Source organism: Trematomus bernacchii, unplaced genomic scaffold, assembly GCF_902827165.1.
Source record: "Trematomus bernacchii unplaced genomic scaffold, fTreBer1.1, whole genome shotgun sequence".
NCBI lineage: Eukaryota > Metazoa > Chordata > Actinopteri > Perciformes > Nototheniidae > Trematomus > Trematomus bernacchii.
The window spans coordinates 3,373,106-3,399,404 of NW_022987973.1; the positions used below are offsets into that span (position 1 = coordinate 3,373,106).

Consider the following 26,299-nt stretch of genomic DNA (forward strand, 5'->3'; position numbering starts at 1 on the left):
TGAATGTGATGTTGTCGTTTTTATATGGCCTTTTGGCTTCAGACTCATGACAAGAACAACATAGTTACCAAAGGTACCCAGCAATAAATCACAATAAGGATTACAAATAAAATGGTCATATTTTCTATTCTACTCACAATAATAATGGCATTGCTTTAATATAAATATTTAGTTATATATGTTTGGCAAATGTAATGTAAATTATCAATTATAATGTGTATATTACAAATATGATTTACTTTCACTTCTTTGATTTTAATTGACAGTTCCTTTAAAAGAAAAAAGCTTAAAAATAACAACCACATTTATGCCAAACGTCCTTTTTACTGCACTGACAGAATATGAAGACTAGTCGTGTGTTAATAACCTGGACCAGATCAGCATTGCAAACAGTTTTCACACCTGTCACATTAATCCACACACTCTCTTTCTCTCCCTCACACACACACACACACACACACACACACACACACACACACACACACACACACACACACACACACACACACACACACACACACACACACACACACACACACACACACACACACACACAAATAGCTCTACAATATGCCAGAAACAGTACACACACAAGTGCACATGGACTCATAAGCATCACAATCGGTTCTCACTGGTTCCCATTTGCCCTGTAACCACAAGAAAACAAATATAGGCCTCCTGGACATGTGTGTTGGTGTGTGTCTTTGTAGTAACTGGGGCGTGAGAGAGGGCTATCCAGTGTGTGTGTGTGTGTCTGTGCCAGACTGTTGTGCGGTCTCGGGTGTAAACGTGCAGTCAGGACTCATTTGGCAGACAAACAGGCCGCAGGGTGGCTTGGGAATCGACGTGTGTGTGTGTGTGTGTGTGTTTGTCTTCATGTGTGTGTCTGATAGAGGAAAGGGAAGAGAAAAAAGGAAAAGAGCACAAGAGCATGCAGCAGAGGTTAAGTCTGCATGACTGCACTGCAGCCTCTTTCTGTCAGGCCAATGTATGGCACACACACATGCCTACACACACCGCACCCATTTTACCTTTGTACCTCCATACATGGAAGAATAGATTGTCTTAATGTGCAGGTAGGCACGCCCTAATTCAACAAAAAACAAATGTACGTGACCTTTTGCTCTGTATACCAAATCCCAAACGTTATGTATACACATGATAAGTAAAAAAACAATTATGTTCAACCCTTTCTCTTAGAATTTAGGTTGCTGTTCTATTAAAAGGTGCTGCTTAGTAGGAGAGTTAATCCAGCACAGGAAGTGTTACACTTTTTACGGCCCACAAGCTGTACATACTGAAGACCCAAACAGACATCCAATAATGGAGTCCAGGGAACACGTGCAGATCCGACCTTTGGCCATTTTCTTTCATTTAAAGTTGATATTGATATGTTTAAGCAAAGCTTTGAACTTTATTTTAACTGTACATCACTTTACATTTTGCTTAGCCCCCCCAACACCAAAGTAAATGCACGTTGTCCAACATCCACACACACATAAACACACTCAAACTACCACACATAGCACGAGGTGTCTTATCAACAATGGGCAGAAAGGAAATGTAATTAGAGCCAAATAGGGAACCTTCTTTTGTCAAGTGAAATCACAGGTATGAAAGAAAGGTCTTCCCACCTCCACCACCGCCATCTCTCCTTCCAACACCTCTCCCCCTTTTACTTTCTTCTCTCCTCCATCTCACTCTTTCTCTCTCTCTCTCCCTCTCCATCAATACCTCTCTCTCTCCATCATCAGCACTAAATTCCCATTGATGTTTCTTTTCTTCTGCTGTATCGATCGCTTCATGAGAAGGAGGGGAGGAAGGGAAGAAGGGAGAGATGGCGTTATCTGTTAATTAATTTGTCCTGAAGCTGGCCGCCTATTAATCAGACAGATAAGAGGCATTGGATGGCTGAACAGCGCAGACAGGCTGGTGGGAAGGGGAGGGGCTCGGGAAGGCACACACAAACACACACAGAAATACACACAGGAAGAGACACACATGCAGAAACTCATAGAAGCTTATGTATGGCAACTTACGTAAACACAAGTAATCCAAATATGCTGATGGAACAACCAGACAGCACACGGTACAACGGTACAACATTTCTATATAATAATATTATTAAGTACACAATAATATAACATATACATATTCACAACACTCAAAGTGCTTTCACACAACGCAATCCTTTACACACACACACACCACGTCCTGATAAAAATCGTTGACGTACCTCAATAAGAAAACACGCACTTTCAGCTCAATAAATTAATCACAGGGGTTTTAATTATTGGTGTTTCCTTTGTGTGAGTTTGTGCACATATGTGTGCATTTCATGTGTAATTAGGGAGAAGTTTGTTGATCTATAAATCATATGCAGACCCTATAATCAACATACAGCTGGACATCCAAGCGTGTTTTGGAAGATATTTACAGTTTGTTTTACCTTGTGTGTATTTGCTTATTTGTGATTATGTGTGTATGCACGTGTGTGTGTATGTTTGTGCACACTTTTTGAGCCATGTGTGCTCAACTGGATCAAATTCCACCAGAGGGATGTGCTGGAATTGATTGAACCCTGCGTGCTGTTCCAAATACCAGAGTGCTGAAATCTCACACACACACACACTCACTCTCTCTCTCTCTCTCACACACAAATGTAAAAAAACACCCAACCAGTGACATCGTTTAATGATATTAACCCCTCACTCGTGTCTTCTTCTCTTCACTTGACCCCAGGGTTTAAACAGATTCAATAAGTGTGTGTGTTAATTTTAGACGTGCCCACGCTTATTCCCCCTGCCCTGGATGAGTGGTGAAGTCCTGAAGACCCCCTAAAGACATCTGCCTCTGTGAATGAGATGTGTGTGTACGTGTGGGTGTGCGCATGAAGACCCCCTTAAGAAATTCACCTCTAATCCCTTCTGATGATTTCATTAAGTAGAAGAAGACACTGCCAGTTGGCAACAGCACTGCTCCCTTCACTGAGCTCTGTGTGTGTGTGTGTGTGTGTGTGTGTGTGTGTGTGTGTATGTGTGTGTGTATGTATGTGTGTGTGTGTGTGTGTGTGTGTGTGTGTGTGTGTGTGTGTGTGTGTGTGTGTGTGTGTGTGTGTGTGTGTGTGTGTGTGTGTGTGTGTGTGTGTGTGTGTGTGTGTGTGTGTATTAATCAAACACATTTGGATTCATTCCAGTATGTTCCTTTACATTCATGTCTATGCATATCTGATACTGTATGTGTGTGCGCAGCGGTGTCTACTGTATTTGTGTGTGAGTGTGCATGTTTGTGTGTGTGCGTGTGTGTGTGCGTGTGTGTGATGGAGATTTGAACAGTTGCAGATAGAATGAATTACAGCACATTACACACAACAATAGCCTGCAACCTGGACATAATGAGACGCCTGCCATTACCCATCAACACACTGTGAGATAAGAACCCCTAATGCACATGCACTCACACAAACACACACACACACACACACTCTCACACACCTACCATCTCAAGAGGAGGCACATGGCAGCAGATGTTGTTGAAGAAATATCTTCCTTCTCATCTGCCTGCTTCTCCTGGCAGGATGCTCCTCCCTGACACACACCAAACACACACACATAAACACACACACACACACACTGGAGGGCTGCAGTGAGGTCTGACAGGTGTGCTCACATGGGCCACTGTCTTTGCCTTTCCTATGAAGGCTTGCACACACACAAAAACGCAATGTAGGCAGACAGCAGGTGTGAATGGACAGGTGTGTGAGGAGAGGACAGCTGTGAGGAAAGGTGTGAGTGGGCAGGTGTTCCATTAAAGAGATAGACAGACAGAAAGAGAAAGGAAGACAGAGAGGGGGAGACAACCAGCGAGCGTCTGGTGCACTTAAACAAGAATGTAATATACATATTTTAAATGAGGAAGTTAAAATAAATCAAACAAAATGATAGTAAAAGTACAGTACAGAAAGTGAAATGCAGACATGCAACAAGCACAACATGTGGAACAGAGAGAAACCCAAACATACAGGACATGAGGCTGAGATGTATTGAGATGGATGGAAGAAGGTGAAGCCAGAATCAGACACACAGATGGTCAGTCGCAGATAGACACTGACAGATAAAAAAGTCATGGATTGCGATTTGGAGAGACAGACAGATAAAGACGTAGGCAAATAGAAAGACATGGATTGACACCGGAGAAAGCAGGACTTTTGAGGCCATAGCGGCAATTAGTGTGTGTGTTTGAGTGGTGCAGCAGCGATGGCCAGCATTGATCCATGGAGGCTGTGTCAGGGGGAGATAAGGCCTGCCTCTCCCCAGAGAACAGCCCTGGGCACAGGAGAGGGAGGATGAGGAAGAGGAGGAGAACTCTGGTCAACCGGAATGGATGGAGGGTGGGCAGGGAGGAAAGGGGGAGGAGCTGATCTTGACCCTCTTGATAGCTTTAAAACAAGCTTCACCCTCTTTTAGTTTGACTGTTATCAACAAGTAAAAAAAAAACATTCCTTAACTCTTAGATTTCTGTTTTGGAGCAAACCATTTTAACATCTCTTGCTTTTCTTCTGCTTCTGAATTGTCCTCAGGTTTCTCCACGCTGTCTTTGGCAGACCAGATGAGTCTACTGCAGAGTGCATGGATGGAGATCTTGATCCTTCGTGTTGTGTACCGCTCACTGTCCTTTGAAGACAAGGTGAGCATCTTTGACTTTAGTTTGCTCCGAGCTCTAAACAAGTATATGAATATGTTTAAACATGTTTAATACAACCTCTCTGCCTCTCTTTAGTTGGTGTATGCTGAGGACTACATCATGGATGAGGACCAGTCGAAGCTAGCTGGACTTCTGGACCTGAACAATGCCATCCTTCAGCTGGTCAAGAAATACAAGACTATGAAGCTCGAGAAGGAGGAATTTGTCGCTCTGAAGGCCATCGCTTTGGCTAACTCAGGTTAGAAATGATTCACTTTTATTTCTGTGTGTGTGTTTGAGTCAGCAAGCACGCGACTGGTGGAGGAAGAGTTAATCCTTGGAATCTCCTGTCCCTCGGGACTCATTTAAACTGAACCATCAAAGAACTGATTTCAATACTCAGCATCCAAACACACACACTCACACACACACAAACACACAACTGCGACACATCACCATTAGACACTTCTTCTTCTAGTCTTTTACTGCACCTGCAGCTCTCAAATGTCCAACTTTAACTGTTAAACCCACACACATTAGTCTCTTCATACACTTCAAAGTCTCTCGTTCTTATTTTAAAAAGGTACCCAAAGGTACAAACACACACACACAAACACACACACACACACACACACACACACACACACACACACACACACACACACACACACGTCTTCAACCAGAAGCCCACCTCCCACCCCCAAACAAAGTGGCGATCCCTTTTACAATTAGCATAGTCGTCTCTTCAGATGCCTGTTAAATAAGCTAAAATCATTAGAACCCAAAGTCTGTCGATAAAGCCCCCTCTCTGATGTGTCCAGCTGCATCGACAGCTGACTGACACACGCGCACACACACACACTCTCACACACACACGCCTTCTTCCTCCCATGACCCGTCTTTTGAACTTTGTCTTGGAAGCCGGCCAGCTCTTCAGTACTCTTTAATTACAAGGGGGGAGCTGTCAATACAATGTGTTTAAATGGGAGAATGCAATGCGAGAGCTTTGAATAGGACGGGAGGGGCCTTTTGTTCTGATTCTGCCACCAACATCAACACAGACACACGCAGCAGACAAACACATTCAGATCTTTTTCTCAAATATGCCAATTTTGTCTCTCTGACTCATGCATAAACACATATTCAAACATAAAACATTAGTGCGTACTTAAATGTGAGCCACTGAAAAATGATTTCCCACACGCACAGAGCACATACTGTCATGCACATGCAGAAGATATTGACATGTTGTTTTCCTGTGGGCTATGTGACAATCAATCTCTTGGCTCTGCCTATTTGTGTGTGTGTGAGCATGTGTGTTTGTGTGTGTATCGGTCTATGAAATGTGAGAATTCTGGCTGGTTCTGCCGGCTAGACACAGTGTTGATGGTCATGGTGATGGTTATGATGGTTATGAATATTCTGGTCCGTAACATTTCCCAACAGCACTTAGGAATTGCTTATTTTGTCTGATTGACATCAACAACTGAGGAAATGTAGTTTTCCAAAGATATAAAAACACCAAATCATGTTTCACAAGCTGAAATCGGAGAATATTTTCTTGTTAATTGTTAAAATGATTACCAAATGCATTTTATTTTAGACAATAATCGCTAAATCAACTGATGGTGCAGGCTCTTGAATCCAGGTCTGCTGTCAAGTTCAAGGCAGTTGAAGAGCTTGAAAGATAGAAGACTAATTGAGTAAATATCAAACAGAGTATATATTTTCTATTCTGTAGACAGAAACATTGCATGCTGTTAAAAGCTCAAATCCTTTGCCTGTGGAACATGCAATTAAAAAAATATCCAGATCATTTCAGGGAGGATTTATCTATCAAAATAATGAAGTCACTTTGGAGAAAACTCACATTTGAACTAGTCGTTCCTTTAACTGAAGGCAATGGAAACAGCTGACGCCCAAATAAGAACTTCATTGCCTAGACTCTCTAACTGCTCTTCAAGACAACAGAATGCTAGCATTAGCATTTTGAAGGGCACTGACACTAATTAATTCACAGGATGCTAATCGTCTGCATTAATGAAGCCAAGCCTTAAGAAATGTTAGCAAACGTGCCCCACATGTAAAGACAGCTAAACTAGCCATGGGAAACAAGAGGCACGTGTGTGTGTGTGTCTGTGTGTGTTGTGTGTGTATGTGCATTCATTTACATGTGTGTGTGTGTGTGTGCATTGTGGGTTCTGTGTTAACATGTGTGTTTTAACAGCCTTATGTGCTCGTGCTCATTAACGTCTGCTGTTTTACTTGTGAGTGTACTGCGGGTCAGAGCACAGGCAGCAGCCATGTCTACCAGCTTAAATACTTAGCACACAGCATTAATCAAAAACAATGTGAAACTCATTAAACTTCATTTAAACTTACTGCTATTATAGGCTGTAATTCAGGTAACCACTTATTCAAATCCAGATTAATAAGAAAGGAGATTGTTTTAATTGAGATGAACAGTAATACTTTGAATTGGTACATTAGGCACTTTATCATGGATTGTTTCACTTTGCATAATATACTTTTATATAATATATGTATATAAATATTTCTTTAATAAAAGCAAATGTATAAGGAATGGCTAAATATAGAGCCTGCAGATGTTCACATACAAATATATTAACGCAAAGTGAAAAGGACAAAAAAGAGATCTTAAAAACTGTGCTTTTTCCATTATATTTGTTTAATCAACGGAAATAACAACCATCCTTATTAACCTTAATAAATATATTTTCCCTATTGCTTTCTATTATATGAAAAAAGGACCACTCACTATTTAAACTGGGGAAAAAGTAAAACATCGGAGAACAGATAGAAGCTGAGTTTTCTATTGATCCCTAAAGAATCCAACACACTGACTGGTCTGGTCCTGCATACTGATACATGCATTACGCTCTATAGATCCAACACATGTGATTGTGTTTGTGCACGTGTGAGTGTGCATTTCTTTGTGTGTGTGTTCACACATTTGATGTTGAATTTATTTGATCTGAACAAAACCATTTTTAGGTTTATGTTTGATATTATGCATGTTTTCATAGATTCTTTGCCTAGGTTTTTTTAACGTGTAGGTGTGTGTCAATCCAGCACACATGCATAGCGTGCGCTGTGAGAAGCACCATAGCATTGTTTTACGGTGTCTTCATGCACTCATCGGTCTCACCCTCTCTGCAGATCTGGTTTGTGTGTGGAAGTGTGTGTGTTGGGGCGTGGCGGCCTATCAATAGTTTCCTTGTGATTATTATTTAACATGCATGTAGTCATTGATCGGAGACATTGATCGGAGGTTGGGAGCTAAAGGCCAACTCACATTAAGACTTTGCCTCCCTAAGGGGCAATATGGAGCATTATTATTGAGGGACATTCTCAGCCTTTACTGCCACATGTGCTGAGACGCACCTTACGTGCCAGCTCAAAGAGAGATTACAGATGTGTGCAGACAAATACTTATGCACACGCACACACACACACACAGACTCTCTGTTAGTGCGTCTCTCCATCATTCCACAAGTCTATCTCTTTCTTCTCCGCCCACTCGTCTCGTTGTGTGTCCATTCATCACACCCACAAATCCACACTTTAAAGACAGAGAAAGAAGCAGCGACTGATTTTAAAGCCCTGTTTCTGGCTTTAGTTTTTACTATAAACTGTAAAGTGTAATGACATTTTGAACTAAAGAGTGTTTAGTTTAAGGTACTACATTCATCATTATACTTTTAGAGACTTATTGTGTCTGCAGAACTAGATACTGATGGTCTATATTTGATTGCAATTGAAGTGTTTTGCACTTTTTTATACATACATATGTCACAGTTTAATACGCCTTAAACAATATCCAACAATGAGCATGTGGCATTGAGCCTGTTTGGATATTGGATTGGATCTTTAGCCCCTCTCCCCCTTTCTAGCACTGAGCTTTCTGCACTGCAAACAAGCCTGCATTTATTGCTGGAAAATTCAAAACATAAGCAAACATAAGCATTCAAAGCATAAGCATAAGCAGGGCGGTGGTGGCGAAGTCCAACCACATCCAACCACAACCTGCTTTTTCCCTTTTTTTGATTTAACAAAACATCTGTGGGATATAAAACATGCCTTATCAAAGATATTTGTGTCCACTTTAAATGTGTAATGGCGTATTCGTCTTCCTTTCCCTCCAGACTCCATGCACATCGAAGACGTGGACGCGGTGCAGAAGCTCCAGGATGTGCTCCACGAGGCCCTGCAGGACTACGAGGCCGCCCAGCACCAGGAGGACCCCCGCCGGGCGGGCAAGCTGCTCATGACCCTCCCCCTGCTCCGCCAGACCTCCACCAAGGCCGTGCAACACTTCTACAGCATCAAGCAGGACGGCAAAGTCCCAATGCACAAACTGTTCCTGGAGCTGCTGGAAGCCAAGGTCTGAGGATGGAACGACAGCCAGTCTGAATCTCACTCTGAATGACCTCTTGCTCTTTAACACGCACACACTCTAACACACACGCACCCAGACACAAAAATATGTCCCTTAAGTATGTCTGCTGACACGTCCCCATATGAAGAAACGAGTAACCCGAAACCTCTCACCTGAACCCCTGAACCTCCACGGTCTTTGACGAAGGGCGCTCACTTGACCTTTTTGTTTTGGGGAAGATGCTGACGGACTGACTTGACCCCCATTTGACGAAGGAAAGAAGATATTTCCTTTTAAAACTCTTATCAATCACTCGACAGTTAACACAGTGAACATTGAAGAGAGCAAAACTCTGATGCATTAAATAACAATTAAGATGTTATTAAAGACGACATTTAAAAAGAAACTGAAAACTCTTTCAGTTCTGAGAGACTCTAAGACTGCACTCGTGTCTCCTTTCCCTCCCTATTTCCCCCAACAGAGTTTTTTTAAGTGTTCAAGAAGAAAACAAGAGGAGAAAAAAAGAACACTGAAGCAGTATTAATGACATTTGTTGTAAAAAGTACTTGTACAATGAAATGTGGATAGATGGACAGAAAGAAAAGAAGAGGAGATTTGCCCTGCCAAAGAATGGAGCTCACCCATTCAGAGGATGCCAGCAAACTTTGTCACAACTCAAAACTGTTTCTGGTTAAACTACCGGTTGCTTCTGGTGCTGCTGGTTTTCAGTTTCGCCATTCAAATGTTTCTGGTTGTCATGAAAACCAGCAGAGCCAGGGCCAGGATTAGAAACCACTGCTGTCAACACTCTCTGGTTCTCCCTAAATTCAGATCCTGGCTTCCCGGGTCTCCCCAACTTCAACTTTACTTTTATTAGGATCCCGGCCTCCAAAACCTGTCAATATAACCATAGAAATAGTGTTTGCAGTTTGCACACTTGACAAGCTGAAAATGTTTCCAAATATTGAAACCACTCGAGTTTATAATTCAAAAATATTACCAAAATAAGACTTGATCTATACTGTCAAAAACGGATTCCTGCTTGTCCAACTGGTAGTTGTAGGCCCGGTCTACATTCTCTGTATTTATTCGGTCAGACCCTCCTCTTGTGTTCTGATGTCTTTGTGAAAGCTTTCAGCGCTCAATGGTTCCGGTTTGTAGCTCTCCACACAAGTCAGTAGAGATTTCAGTCTGTCATCGTGCCATTAAGATTAGTCCAGTCCGTGCTCATTACCCAAACTCCAAAAACCTCAAAGTGTCACTGCAGAACTTCCCTCTCGCTCCGCTGCATTCACAACCTCCAGCTCTCCTCCTGCGTCAGCAGATATTTCTGTCATTCATTCGAAGATTGCAGGGGCGCTTCAGTCACTCGATACAATACAAACCAGAAGGAAAGGTGTGCTGACAAAACTGACTACTGAAGAACAACTATTGTTGCTTTCAAACTCTTATTTATTTTCTTTATTTCTATCTTGAAAATAATCTTAGCGATGAAACCAGTACTAGGGTTGTAAATAATTGTCATCCTGTATATGACATATAACACGGCTTTGTTTTTGTTATTAATATTGTCTTCTTAAAACTGAATCAATCAATATGTCTTTCCTTTTTTCTATCAGCTTGACCACTTTCAGCAATTATCATATATATATATATAAATATAACAAGTAATAATGTATTAACAAATCAGCGTTTATCTTAGAAAACTCTGAGCAATAGTGGTTTTTAAAGGAGGGTTTTGTGCATATGGACTAAGTCTGCAATATTAACATAATGTGCCAGTCTTAAACTCGGGAAAGAGAGAGGATGGGGGTCAGAGGGGAGTTTCTCATTCTCTCTGTGTCACTTGCCATGCGCTATTAGATAACAGTCAATATTTTATTTGTAAGAGGAAGCTAGACAGGAATAAATATGGACCAGAAATGTGAGGATGAGATGCTAACGCTGCCGTCACCGAAAAGCCATGTGAACAACGCATGTTTGGCTGAAGAACTAACACAAGCAGCTAAGACTAACATGATCCCAAGTTGCACCTTTGTTGTGACCATGCTCTGTCACTTTAAATCTAATTAAACTAGACAGTTATTTATTTGAAATCAGCTGTTCAGTCAAATGTAGTTTTTGTCCTCAATGCGTATGTTTATTTAGCCACGTGGCCGAGTGTGGGGACCTTCAGAATAACCTGAATCTGAATCTGTGCTGAGGGAAACAGTGCTACAAACAAAAGATCGCTATTGCACTTGTTGTTGTTTATAAGCATCTATGACAACATCTTAAAACCAATGATCCTACCAAATACAGTAGAAATTGATGGAATTAATTATAGGTAATCTTTAGATTAAATTATACAAGGGAATTACAAAAATATGACTGATACTCATACATTTGATTTTAAGCTTGTCTACTTGTACTAGTGATGTACTAAATATGTACAACACTATATGTATTTCAAGTCTCATCAAATATAATTTTTAGGGAAGTTGATTCAATTCAATAATTGAACTTTTTAAATTGTCATTTTTTAAAGAGATTTTCCAGGCATTTTTCAAGTCAAAAATGGCCGGTTATATTTAAGTGCAGGGTTTATTGGCAAGAAATGGAAAGCTGAGCTTACAGGAATCTGTGTGACATTTTACAGTCAAGTGAAGAATCATTGATTTCATCGTTAAAGCAAGATTGTATGGCTGACTGATCACACCTTAAACAGGTGAAGACAGTCCAGGGATTTTTTTTAAATGTCATTTTTAAAGCCGAATAAGAATGCCAAAATGTGTAATGTAGACGACAGTGTAATCTAATATAAAATGGCGACTTGTCACAGCTGAGGAGTGCTGCAGTTTAGGTGTAGTCATCACACGCTCTGTATCAAACATCAGTATTATTAGTAAGGGGTATTTTCTCAGCCTTCTTAAACATTGTATATTGTAAATTATACAGATTATAATTCTAACATAAGACATTTTATTGGAAACAAAATCGAGAAAAAATAAAAAAATGTAGTTCAGCCTCGATGTGAGTTCCATGTTGGTTGTTTTTTCTATCAAGAAAAAAACCAGTTTCTTTAGTTCTATCCGTTATTTAGTTTGAAAGTCTTTCTGTTCGATCTTTTCCTCCTTTGACGAGTCCTCTAAGGCGTTGCTGTGTACTTTGTCTTGTGGTGATTCCCGTTCGTGTGCCGTGTTCTTCTTCTTCAGACTACACGGGGTAGAGCAGAGGCCATGTTGTCTGTCTGTCTGTCGGACACTGGGTTCTCTCTCATTGAACCGGATATAAGGCTCTTCTTCATTTAACTAGACCACCAAGATCTAATTACAGTATTCATCTTTACCAAACTATACATAATTCAATATTTAGTATCTAAATGAAGAAACACCATACAAGTATTTAAAGAGGGATCATTTGTGTAACTTTCCTGTAGAATAAACAGTATACTGTATATCCTTAGGTTTAAATAACGATGAAATGAAAAGGACATTTGAGTCATTTCAGATCTGTAGGTGACTCTTTTTTTATAAACTCGCTGTACATAACTGCGTTCCATACAGCTCGTCATCGTTACAGTTTCAGCAGTCAAAAAGAGATAATATGAAGACGAAAAACGTTTCCCCCCCATTGTTGTGTCCGGTTTTCGCTCATTTAGTGGAAAACATCTTGTTTGACAACAGAGAGTAACAGACATGTCAACAATAAGACTTGAACTACTTTGTGTGTTGATGGGAAATAGTCACTCATTACATTTTGGGACGCATTTCTGCTTTAGCCCAGGACTCACAAAGTCAAGATCTAAACTCAAGTCTCCTTTAATGAACATGTTGATATTCTCATTGTACCTCTTTATACACATTTATCAATGATGCGCTACAAATGGCATTTATTCAAAAACTCTAGGACCCGTCAAAATTCTTAAACATGAACATTAATGGTTTTAGGGAAGAAATACATTGAAATAATTTCACAGGTTATCTAAATATATTTTCCTGTTTTCATTGTAACTTAAAACACCATGTCATTGTCAGAAAGATGGGGTTTCTTATTATCATCCACTGTACATTAACCTACACACAACTTATGGAAGAAAGGTGCTCTTTTCTTACTATTGTTTCTCCTCTGTTACTGTTTTGAATTATTTGTCAGTTGTCAAACCTATCCTGTGTACTTCTGAACAATTTAATGCGATGAAAGCTGTCACACACCTCTCCTTATTTATGCTGAGTTAGAATTGGTTATAATCCATGTTTTCAAAGGAATCAACTGCAAATATGGATATGTATATATTTGTTCTTTTTAATTAACTTAAACATCTAATTATCCTTGTCAATTAAGTAATTCATTGAAAGTGATGGTCCTGACAGGAATTGGTCTTCCTTTGTTTTGCTGGTTAAAAAAGAATAAATCTAGCAGCTAAAATCAGGAGGGAGATTGTGTGATTCTTTCCAAGGGTTTGCTAGAACTTGCTGCTCATAGCCAATATATTGTTTAGATATACAAGACGCAAGTGTTTTCATACAACACTTTTTTTCTAGTTTAAAAGCAATATTTTGATAACTGTGCAATGACGAGACATGATTGCACTTTTTGTGTTTTGTGTTATACATCTAAATGCTGTTTGCTATTAAATGATTCAGCGGTTAAAGTTTAAACCATATAAATGACAACAAACCAAACTGGTGTTTTCTATGAGGAGCGTTGGAAGAAGGACTGTGTGGGTTTTTGCAGAGCCATCGATAGAAAGAGTTTGACCTGGTTGCACTTTGGGCGCCATCTTATCGCCCGCGTCTGGAACTTAGATCCATTAGCTGCAAATACTCAATGTAACAATAGTTTAACTGGAACAGAGGGAGTTTTTTAGGCATAGGGACAAAGCAGGATTGTCCATCTACCATGGCTGCCCCTGAAATCTGCTAAGGCCAAACTGTGTCTAGCTACAGCTCTACAGTGTTTAGTCATTTAGTTGTATTTAATCCCCAGATGTAACTGCCACTTTGTGCTGCAGATACCCCTGCAGTCTGAATTTGCAAATGTGAAGAAAGTATTAAAGGGAAAGAGAACAATGACACATTTGGATTCAAAGGATATTTAAAAAAGACCGGCTTTGTGGAGAAGAGTTGTGTACGAGAGACGACCCTGTAGTGTTATTAAAAAAAATGTCTGTAGATTTTAGATGTGCTTCACATCAGTAAATGAAAAAAAGAAGAAAAAAAAAAGAAACAATAACCTGTATATTTTTGTGACGTGTATCATACAAGTGTGCTCCAACAATAATGTCCATTTGTGTAAATGTATTTATTTCACATTGTATATATTGTTCAATGCAAAAAGAGAGACCTATGATTCTGTAACTTATACTACTATGGGTTGAAACATTACATGTGTTACTCCAGACTATGCCTTTCAGGATTATTACAGTAGAGCAATATCAATTAAAACCAGGCTTCCAGTTTTGACACCTGTCTTTTGTCTTTGATTTATACACACATTTCTCTTACAGTGGTACCAGTGAGCATTTAATTTATGGTGATAGTTCACAGAGCATGCATGTTCTCTCAGTGCTTTACTTCGCAAGATTATGTTTACGCCGCCTCCAGACGGTCCTGAAAAACACCGCCTAATTTATTTTAATATTGCCAGGTCGGGGATGACGCAGAGGCGAATCCAGTTTGTACCACAAGAAAGGTGAAGCTCTACTTTTGCATCATCCAGCAAAGTTTTGCCTTGGCCAATCAAATACATGCACGCATATATTACTCTGTAACTCTTATGATATATTTCTACTCATTACCTGATGATTGACATAAGAAAGATACAATTATTGCCACAATGACGACACGATGAAGTGTTGTCTCACCAGTGTAATTGGAGTCTTGCAAAGTCATAGATCTATTTTTTCAAACTGGGCTTACTGTACGGATCGTTAGCTGAAGCAACCCACATAAAGGCACCCTTTGTTTTTGTTTGAATAAAGCTCCACCTTATAGTGTGCAAACGGTGCAAACCCACTAAATTCCATTTGTTTGGTTCAGGAAATGAACCATACACAACTTGACACTTTTGTAAAAAAATTGAAATAGCTTTGTATGAAATGTTAGCAACTTGCTAAAGTGTACTAGTGCTCGGTAGTCAAGGTAGGGGAGCATGTTTTTTATTTATTTGCTAAATTCTAATTTGCCAATCAGTCTCGAGCATTCAAATGTAAACGTAAAAGTGAATCACAATATGTTTGTTCTTTTAAATGTATGTGGTTTAGTAAAATGTAAGAGAACAGTGACAAATAAATGGAAAGAGCAAGAGGAAGGGGGAGAAGGGGAGAAGGGGAGGATGGGAGGAGGGGAAAAGGAAATGGTAACAGCTTGCTCCGGTGGGTGGCTAACTACTGTCCATTCTGAATGGCCAGATCTCCTGCTCTTGCCAAGGGCACTAAACAGACACACACACACACACACACACACACACACACACACACACACACACACACACACACACACACACACAGTAAGACATACTGTCTACAACATACAAAAGAAGAAGGTTTACAAAAACATGACCATAAAACAGAGGCTTTCACAATTTGTTTGTTTTTTTACTTTATTGTTTCTTGCTCTGTCAACCTCAAATATATACCTATTTCTCTCTCACACTCCCCTAATGGCCAGCAGCAGTAAATGGGATGCAGAGGCCAGATATTTAATGTAGCAGAGACCCGTGAAGAAGCCTTTTTCTAACAGAGGGAGCCCTGACCCGCAGGCAAATCTTTTTCAACCAGATGACATAAGAAGATATTAGCAGAGAGCAAGATTTGTTATTCCTTTTTTCCACTTCTACAATGTCTCTCTCTCTTTTCTATTTGGGATGTGCCTGGTCACCCGGCTCTGCACATACGTTTTATTTTACTTGCTCTCCTTTTGGAGTTCATTTATTTTATTTTATCTTTGATTCATTATTATGATACGATAAAAGCTACTTGAGCATTTCAGCTGCTGAGGGGCTCTTATCGTTAACCTTGTGGAACGCATGTAAGAGTGGGCTCCACACGCCGCATCGCTAATGGCCAACTTAACTCCTCTCTTCTCCTCCTCCACCTTCTGGCTTCATCTACATCTCTCTTTCTATCTCTGTCTCCCTTTGAGCATCTTCCCTTTATCTTGCTCTTCTCCATTTTTCTATTATCCCCTCCTACCATATTTATCTTTTTACTCATTTTTTTCATTTTTTATTTTGCATACAAGAAAATAAAACCCAGCAAGGGTCTTATAATTTACTCAGCATAATGAGACTGACCAATGAATGGCACGGCTTTTTGCACTAAAAACTATATGTAACCCCAATCCTTCACTGTTGATAGTTGTGATAAGCTGAGTGGTTTAAAACTAGGCCGTCTAGAAAGCCATATTTATTCACCTAGACAATTCATCCATAACATACATTATTTGGGGGTCCCACAGGGTTAATTTTTCGGCCCCATTTCATTTGCCATTTACATGCATAAAGTTTCACTGTTATGCCAATGACACACAGTTATGGCTTCCCATAACACCTAATGGCACCATTAGTCTGGACAGTCGTAGAGGCTGCTTCGCAGAAATGAAGTGTTGAACGTTACCAATATTTCCACTGCTTAATGAATCCAAATGCAGGGCATTAAATCATTTTCTATTTAAATTACTCCATTACATTCATTACCATAAATATGGTACACCTTCAAAGACAATTCATTAATAAGGGAGGTATACGATTTGACGGATATGTACGTTTTGTTGAGCAAATAGATTGTGGTGAGATTGAGGTCTCTTCACATGACAATGATATTCTGTTTGTGTTTATTATTAATAATGTGGTTGGTATAGGTACAAAGATGCAGGCCTCTATATCAGTGCTGAAAATTATACTGGGTTGTGGACATGAAACGAGTTGCTTGGTTCATTCGACCTCAACCGGTTCTTCTCATGAAGTCTGGATATTTTCTCATGCATAAAGGTGTCATGTTCAAAGACCAATTAATATGCAAATGATGCATCAAGCAACACACTTGTTTTAAGGGAGAGATATGGACATAAACTTAAGTCTATTTAGATTTGTTGTAAAGGCAGGAGACAAATCTAGAAATTATGCCAAATGTATTAGACTTTTCTCTGAAAAAGTACTATACCTGTTAAGGAGAAATATGTAATAACTTGTATTTACATTCTCACTTGTATGCAGTTGCAAGTATAATGTTGTTTCTATTCATGACTACAATGTTAATATTTTGCTGTGTATGATTTTACATTTCTTAATTTGTCATTGATTATTCATTGTGACAGGTTGAACTGCTCTGTAGACCAATAGTTATTGCAGTAAGTAAGAGAGTAGAGGTACAACACATATATCGACATCATTTAAAGAGCAATGAATTTAAGACGCAGAGAAAAGCTCAAATTACAAAAATACAAGCCCTTGGCGTCAAAGGTGCACCTGTCTTTGGTTACTTCTGGTTTGTCACAACTGACAAAGACAAGCCTTTGTCCATCTGAGCTATCACAAAAGACTATACAGCAATGAGTATGGCCTGTTGGGAGCAGGGTATTTAACAAGATGTTTTTTCCAACAAAGAGCAATGCAGCTCCTTTGTAGTCATGGGGGAACATCAGAAAAGTGTCATTTTTTATTTTAGATGTGAACCATACGGAAGTAACAGAGTTACAGTAACGGGCATCTTCATTCAGATCCCATATGGGGTCTGATCTCATTTCAGAGCAGTTCTTATTTGGTTTGGGAGAAAGTCTGGATGTGATTCTCTCCTCCTAATACGGTGCAAACAGGGTCAGTCTCTAAGGGTGACCATATCTGTTTTGGGCGCTGTGACCTGTAAAGTGCTAATGGTTGGCAGTTTCACACTGATGGTGTTTCAAAGACCTGTTTTGGGGCTATTTAACCCCCCTCGTGTGTGTATAAAAGTACTGTATATTTATGATCTATGTTTTTTCCTCTGTGCAAAGTTGTGTGTTCATTTTGGCATGTGCAATTTATAATTTTACAATCTTGTGGGGTCCACATTTGGCCATATGTAAGCACAATTTGTATGTGTCTAAAATTATATACGCTTGTGTGTGTGTGTGTTTGTGCGTGTGTGTGTGTGTGTGTGTGTGTGTGTGTGTGTGTGTGTGTGTGTGTGTGTTTACCCCGGATCCCCTTGTATCAGTGGGAGGGTTCCCTTGAGTTTCACAAGCCTAGCGACATGGACTCACGGTGGTAATGGCCTTTCGCAGCATCTAGCTCCCCTGACACACAATAACACACAAACAGTCACACACACACACACACACACACACACACACACACACACACACACACAGACACACGCACACACACACACACACACACACACACACACACACACACACTGATAAGCAATGAAGTGCACAGTGACAAATAAACCAATGCACCATATGGGCACAAGGAGAAAAAACAAGAAATATATAATATATTAGAGTGAAAAATATGACGTACATTTGTTTCTACGTAACGAACAGAAAACTATTTCTAGATAAAACATAATTGCTTTGTGTCCAAATGCCTCAATGATTTTTATATTCATTCCTCTTGTCCTTTTTCTTCTTTCCATAGATTTCTGTCCTTAGTTTTTCTCTCTATTAACCTGTTAGACCCCAAGCCTGTTTTTTTAAACAAAATGGTATTCACTACAACCATTACCCTGTGTTTGCTTTCCTTACATCTACAGTATCTCTCGCCTCTTTCCATTTCTTCAACATCTCATCCTCCTGTGTCATCCAATTGTCCGTCCTTTCGGCTCTCTTTCCATATTCTGTCCCCATCCCTCTATCTCGAGGGGTGTAAAGTGCTTTAGGGGGCTGCGCATGTCTGAGCTGCGTACGCAAGCTTTAAGAGGGTCAGCTGTCTATTTGCACTTTTAACGTCTTAACTCTATACGATGGGCCATTCATTCTCACTCTCTCCTTTCTCTTTCCTTCCTCCTTCACATCTTCTTTCTGTGTCTATTGCTCTCGATCTCTCTCTTAGGACAGTAAATGTTTTAACTCTCCATTCTATGAGCCATTCATTAAGTTAGTGTACTTTAATAAATAGTCTGATGTGTCAATGGCCAGTGAATTAGTGGCACTTAAAATGACCCACTGGTGGCCAATAGATAGCTGGAAGGTTTGATGTGCAGCTGCTGCTTTTCCTCAGAAACCAATTAGAGCTGACAAAGGCTCATACATGCATTAATAGCACAAGCTAATATTTAAAGGGGACCTATCGTGCAAAATGCACTTTTTTATGTCTTTTATACATAAATATGTGTCCCCGGTTTGTCGGGGAACTCACGCGGCGTCAGAAAATAAAAGCCTTTCTCTTTTCCTCCGTACCCAAATCTTTTAAAAACGGGGGTACAACGAGCGGATACAGATTTGCTGCCGATATGACGTGATTTTGGATGGTGGACCCACAGAGAGTTGCTATCAGAAACAATGCCTGACGTGTTTTGGACGTAATCTCGTCTTTGTTTACATTAGCAAGCCTCGCTAACACTCAGAGCTAACCTGTACTGGAGAGCACATGTGTTTAAAAAGCAGGAAATAAAAAAAGGAACTCACCTTGTGATAAACCCGCAAGAGAAAAAGCATTTGAGCTCCATACTGTTTCAGAAATAATCCTTGATGTGGTTTAGAACAGGATGGCGTTTTATCACAGCAGAATTTAAAGGGCCCATGTCATGCTTTTCCGGTTATTACCCGTCCCCTTGTGTGCTATGAAGGTTTTTATGCATGTAAACGGTCTGCAAAGTCACAAACCCTCAAAGTACACCCTGTAGCGAGTAACACTCTAACACAGAAAATACCTGTCTATGCTGCCCCAGAACGCCTCGTTGGAGATGTTTCTTTTTCCAGTTTTATCTTCCTGGGTATGGTGACGTGCCCATACCCAAATGGACCAATCCGTGGAGCTCCTCACACACACACACTCTCTCAGCGGCGAAACTGTGACGCGCTGGGGGGGGGGGGGGGGGGTGCTAGTGGAGCCTTGCAGCGGCGAAACTGTGGCGCGCTTACACTGTAGGTGCGCCGCTTTTGGGGGTGCGGGTGCTAGCCCCCTCAGCACCCCCCCCCCCCCTTCCCGCGTCCATTCGCGATGTCTCGCTGTCTCGCAGACCCCACGCAGCAAGCAGGAAACGAACCCAGCTCACACTGTCCGCTCCTCGCAACGTCCCGCCAACACGGCACCCAGACCCCACGCAGCATTCTCATCTGTTTGTCCTTACTGGTGTCATTTTCTGGTTGCTAACGCCATTGTAACACATAATCACTGATGTTCACAGGAGCTCCAACAAGCCGTTTAGGACAGAGAGTGAATACACATACTATACAGAGATGCTGTATGAGAAACCAATGTGAGTTTGGAAAATTGCACAGTATAAATCTATTCTAGTAGACCTCAACAATGGAATTATGATCAGTAGAAATGGCCATGACATGGGACCTTTAACTTTATCTCCGGTAGAATTCTGATCAGGCATTAGCTCCGCCTCCTCTTTTTTTTTTTTAAAGCTAAGGACCCAAAATCTGCGTTTCTCTAACAGGGCTGGAATAGAGGGAAATGAGGGATTTCTAAAATGCATGATCTGTTTGTATTTTGAGCAAAACACATCATAGACATGTTTTTATATATGTGTATATACCTGAGACCCATATTATATTAAAATAGCATGATAGGTGCACTTTAAAGTAAAAATGATTTAATAAATATAATCTCGGTTTAGAGTTTGTCAACTACTCATGCTGTTTGTGCTGAAATCAATTCAGCAAAGTATGAATTTATTTTTCCTTTTAAATGTTTTCAAACGTGTATTAAAATAGTGAGTAAAATAAACACATTCATATTATACCTGTACCACATGTAGGTTGTACACTGAGTGAAATCAAATACTAGATCAAATTAACATTAACAAATTAGGTTTAATCAAGGAAAAATGAAGGCTTGTTATCATTCATCACTTCAGTTTTGAGAAAAAACAAACAGGTACAAATATATATATGATTTAACAGTTGATTGGTTTATCAAACCCAAACCAGTTATTGGTGGAGACTCTTTCCTGATCCTTAAACGATTGTAAATATTTTAAAATGTCGTTTTTGCTGACCACTAGTGTTTTAAGGGCAATGAAACTATGTTTGTGCGATGAAGTATTTTGGCTGCCTAATCCAAAAACACCTTAACATAAGTAAATTCAGACTTTCTGGTGGCAAATGTTAACTGCAAGACATTGGCTTAGCTGTACATTTACTTTTAAATGTGTTGTGCTCCTCTAAATTCTGCCCTTTAGCGCTCAGATATCGATCAGTGCAGCAGAAAGTTACAGCAAGCCAAACTTCGATTTTTTCATTACGTACTAGACTTATAGTATTCGGGTTTTTTTTTTTTAAAGCTAAATAAATAAACAAATTCTGTGCATTTAGTAGGTTGATTCCCATGGGTGAATCTCACTGATAATAGTTGCAAAAGTGCCCTAAGCTAATAATAAATCTGACAGGGGAAAGGTGATTGGCATAGACAAAGTGTGTGTGTGTGAGACGGGATGATTATGTGTATGTGCATTGTCAAGAGAGGCAGGAGGTTAATTCAATCCTATAGAAGCGCAGCATGAAGGGGATTGGACAGCACAGCCCTGAGGGTGTCACTGGCCTCAACCCCAATAGGGGGCAGGAAGTGTGCACGCACACACACACACACACACACACACACACACACACAAACACACACACACACACACACACACACACACACACACACACACACACACACACACACACACACACACACACACACATGGACCCTATAACTTAAGGGTATCAAATCTGTAAAGCAAAGGAAATCCAAATTGTTTTTATATCTAGTTTCTCTCACATTTCATTTAGAGCCAAGGAGGATAAATGATGAACGTGGATTAATATATATTTTTATATATATCTATTTATAGAAAATGCTGCATAAAACAAGGACAAGAAAGAAAAGGACATTTAGAGAGGAGCAGTGATGGAGGACAGTAAGAGGGATTGAGGGCATGGGGAGGGGAGAAGGGAATAGAGTGAATGAAAGAAAGAATGAGTGGTGCCTGTGGAGAGAGGGATGTGTGGGAGAGAGTGGAGGACAGAAGTGACCAAAATAGAGTTTAGACAGCAGGATGACGCAAGTGGCAGAGGAAAATGGAAGAGATAGCCTAAATAAACCTTACACCAGCACAGCAGTGTACGTCTTCAGTCAGCAGAGTTGCCAATTAAGCATTTTGCTTCGGTGTTTGTGAGATTTGATGTTTATGCATATTTGATGCAAGCTAGTGTAAATTAAATGTGAACGATAGACTACAGTATGAAGACAGATGTGAGAAATGTTGCCTATTCCAGTTTTTGTGTGAAAAAGGAAATTAAGGGAATGTTTCGAGCAGTCATAGTGATGCTGGATCCTAAAGCGCTGCCGAAGTGTTTCAGATTTCAGTCATGTGGTTCTCTTTATTAGTATCACGGCCTACAGGGCATAAGGCCTGGATACTGAATACAGTATTAATATCACTTTTGCAGGGTAAAGCTCCTCTCATGATTTTTTGTTGTGAGCCGACATTATGATAATTTATGCCTTGGAATCGTATCGAGATTAAATCATATATCCAGATATCATGATACACTATAATGTTTTTTTAAAAAGCTGAAATATACAAGCACATACATAAGTAAGAAACAAATCAAGGAAATATAATTTGAAGATGATGGTTTTGTTTTTAAATTAAACTTCATACTCAATGCCAATCGCAAACTGGAATCCAGTTAAATCAAATAATTGACTTCATCACACTACTCATGCATGTAAACATAGTCAGTGTTTATATGGAAAAGAAACAACTTTTTTCCTCCATCATTTTACTTGAAACTAAGTTCCGAATTCAATGAGAAATATTCCATATATTTAATATATTTAAATCTAGAACAATGTACAGAATATGTTAGAGCATGAATTAAGGTGTATTTGACCTCAGGGGTATACACAATACATTTTGGTGAAAAAAACAGAATATAGACAAAACTTTTGTTTTACTTTTGACAAAAGCTCCACGATTCACGTTAAGCCTCATGCACATACAGTATGTAAACATGCTAATTTACTTTCACAAACACATGTGCACACACGCAAAGAAAACTGAAATCAATGGCAGCCACAAGCCTGCACTCAACACTATGCTGTTATTTAAGTAATGCTCATGAATCAGGCCTAAAAAATGTATGTGTGTGTGGGTGTGTGTGTGTGTGTGTGTGTGTGTGTGTGTGTGTGTGTGTGTGTGTGTGTGTGTGTGTGTGTGTGTGTGTGTGTGTGTGTGTGTGTGTGTGTGTGTGTGTGTGTGTGTGTGTGTATAACATTTCCATATGGAGAACCTAATATTGTATTTTGCTAGAAAACACACAGCCCTACCATCAATTTATTCCACTTCTCGTAATCAGCAGCGAGGCCAAGGATGTCTCCATACATATTCATGCTGCTCTGGAGACTCACAGAGACAATACATTTACAGCCCACATTTACCATATTACTCTTAATGTTATTAGACCAGCAAACACAATTTAGTCAAATATAAGTCATACATAAGTAATTTAGAAAATGAGACAATATTAATTGTGCGATCGTCATCCGGTTTTAATCCCGTTTGTGTGATAGCACTTCAATCTCTGGAATTGAATGTGCCCGGCTGAATAAATTAGTACAATCAATGTATGACTAGATTCTCTGTCATGTGGACACACTCTGTGCAAATCTATGCAAATGTCTTATGAGGAGGGGATAAGAGAAACTCTTCTTGGATAACAAAAGCTCTTGATGATCATAGCCTCTATCTGACACAGTGGAGCGATGTCATTTTCACCCTCTCAGAGGAAAGGAAAGGAAATAAAATGAGGGAAATGTGGCTACTAATACAAAAAGGCAGGGTTACAAACTTCTTTATCTAGTTGTATATGTGAATTATTTTCCTTTTGTAGAGCTGGGCTGCCCATCTCCGTCACTTGCTTGTTTTATTGATGCCTACAAGCATTTAAAATATACTAATGTTGTTAGCCACTGAAGAAAGCCTGGTCACAATCTGCACTCATTACTCATTTGTATTCTTTAAGGTTCTTGTGTATTTATTTTTTAACAATATTTCTGATCAAATCCTTTTTATTCTTAATCCACTTCCTCTTCTCTCCTCCCCTAGTTTTCTTTTACTATTACTCCCCTTCTCCACCTCTGTCTTCCCTACCTCTATCCTAGCCCCTAGCCACCTCCCCTCTCCTCCTCTCCCCTCCCTTTGCTCCTCTCTGCCTGGTATTGATTAGAAGGCGAACCTCTAATCTCCTTAAGGTCATTAGGAACACTTAATTAAAACCTAGTTAGATGCCTTTGTTCAACCAAAGCAAATTGCAGCTGTTCAAACACGATTAGTATGATAACGTTAAAACTTGTCGGCAGGGAAAAATATAAGAGAGGGCCTTTTTTGGTGGAAATGTTTACACAATTTAAATTCTGAGCGCTTAAGCACACAGTGGAAGTCTAAACGACTGTATACTTGAGCTAGTGCTTCTGCTTTGTGTGTGTTGATGGGATTGTTTATATTTTGCTACCGGATGTTCAGCTTGATGAAACTAGAGGATTGATGCATGTAACTGGCTTAGGTTACCAGATATTTGCTTGAAATCAGTTGTGTTATACAACTGAAGTAAAACAAAGAAATAAAGGTCAGGTCAAGTATATAAGACGCATGAGATTTAATGGTTATATGTTTCTCTTGTTTATACATCATTTTTGTAAATGCATTTGATTATATGATTTTCACACAAACCAAATTCAGACTAATATATTTAAAAAATAAGCATCAACCATAACGCAAGGCCTACCATTTATAGTTGTGTCACTTCAACATACATCTCTTCACAGACATGTACTGTAATTAGTAATGTGTGGTTAATTGTTATCAAGACCCAATTAATAGCACACATAGCAGTGCCTCCCTGGTGACTGCCATTAAACTGCTGACAAGGAAAGACACCTTGCCAGCTCATTTGCCTCTCATTATGGAAATCCTGCATAGTAAAGTACCCCCTTTGAAATATTCTTTAAAATGAGCGTCTTTCATTTCAGCTATGTGTGACTGTTTGTTTCAGCAGCCTGGCCTACAGGGGCCATCAGTATACTGAGCTTTGACTTGATTTCAGTTCAGCTGCACATTCCCCCTTTGACAATTTATATATTTTTTGTTTTGTTTTGTAGAAAGAAACACAATGCATTTCATTTCCCTTGGTTTTGTGCTGTGAAATGGGTTTTTGTTTCTCAATGTTATAATTTTATGGTTGATTCTTGTTTTTGTTTTTTTCTTGTTTTTATGCAAATTGTTCCCTTGGTTCATCGGTGCTAAAAAGATTCTTGTTTCTTAATTACTCTCTCTTGCTTATACAAGCTTAATAAAACAATAAAACAAAATAGGCTACGAAGCTTTATTTGGAGTTGGTTTAGCTCCATTACTTTAAAGTGCAGATTATTAAAACATGTATTGGACAGTCTTGCATAATATGTGTTAAAAGCACTGTCGTCAGTGACATTATACATTGCACCCCTACATGGCGATGAAGTAGCCTATTTCTTTTTTAATTTTGTATTGACTGATATTTTATGATCTCCTCCTCACACTGTCTTTGGCCGGAGAGGATCACCGTTGCCTAGCAACGGCAGTAGCGTTCCTCATTTCTCTGAGAGCCACTTGTCTGAAACCCAGACGCATCCCACGTAGGAGGGGGTACAGCATTACTGCCAGGCAGGGGGTATTATTAAGCTTTGTAAATTGCATGTTAATGCCTTGCTGTCATAGACACTTCGTTAGTGGTCTGTAACAGATGCAAAACGGATATGTCGCAGTGTTTTCTCTCCCGCCGTCCCCTGGGCTCTCAAGTTCCCGTTACCTGGCTCTCAACTCTGTAACGCCGCCTCACCGTTACTTACTTTGCGCCCAGTATCCTGCCGCCTCCAGCGCTGCTGGCCAGATGGCGACTCGCAGTAATCTCCTTAACACCGCGTGCTGCATGTTTGAATGAGAGAAGTACGAAAGAGAGGCAACAAGGGGAGACTTTGACAAGTTCAGCTGGTCTGTCATTCAGTTTTTCTGTCGAAGTGGGATTGAACAACGGACCAAATAACTCAAATCATGTTGGG

General features: G+C 39.8%; 1 protein-coding gene across 7 annotated transcripts in view; it reads left to right on the forward strand.

The window, feature by feature from the left end:
• The window catches only part of esrrga (estrogen-related receptor gamma a), a 140,921-nt gene extending 126,393 nt beyond the window's left edge, over nucleotides 1–14,528 (forward strand). For all 7 annotated transcript variants that reach the window (XM_034116887.1, XM_034116892.1, XM_034116888.1 and 4 more), the window contains 3 exons: nucleotides 4,580–4,686; nucleotides 4,780–4,942; nucleotides 8,850–14,528. In XM_034116887.1, the coding sequence (XP_033972778.1) occupies nucleotides 4,580–4,686; nucleotides 4,780–4,942; nucleotides 8,850–9,094 (515 nt within the window). In that variant the 3' untranslated portion in view covers nucleotides 9,095–14,528. The remainder of the gene's footprint in view (nucleotides 1–4,579; nucleotides 4,687–4,779; nucleotides 4,943–8,849) is intronic.
• Nucleotides 14,529–26,299: the final 11,771 nt, after the last annotated feature.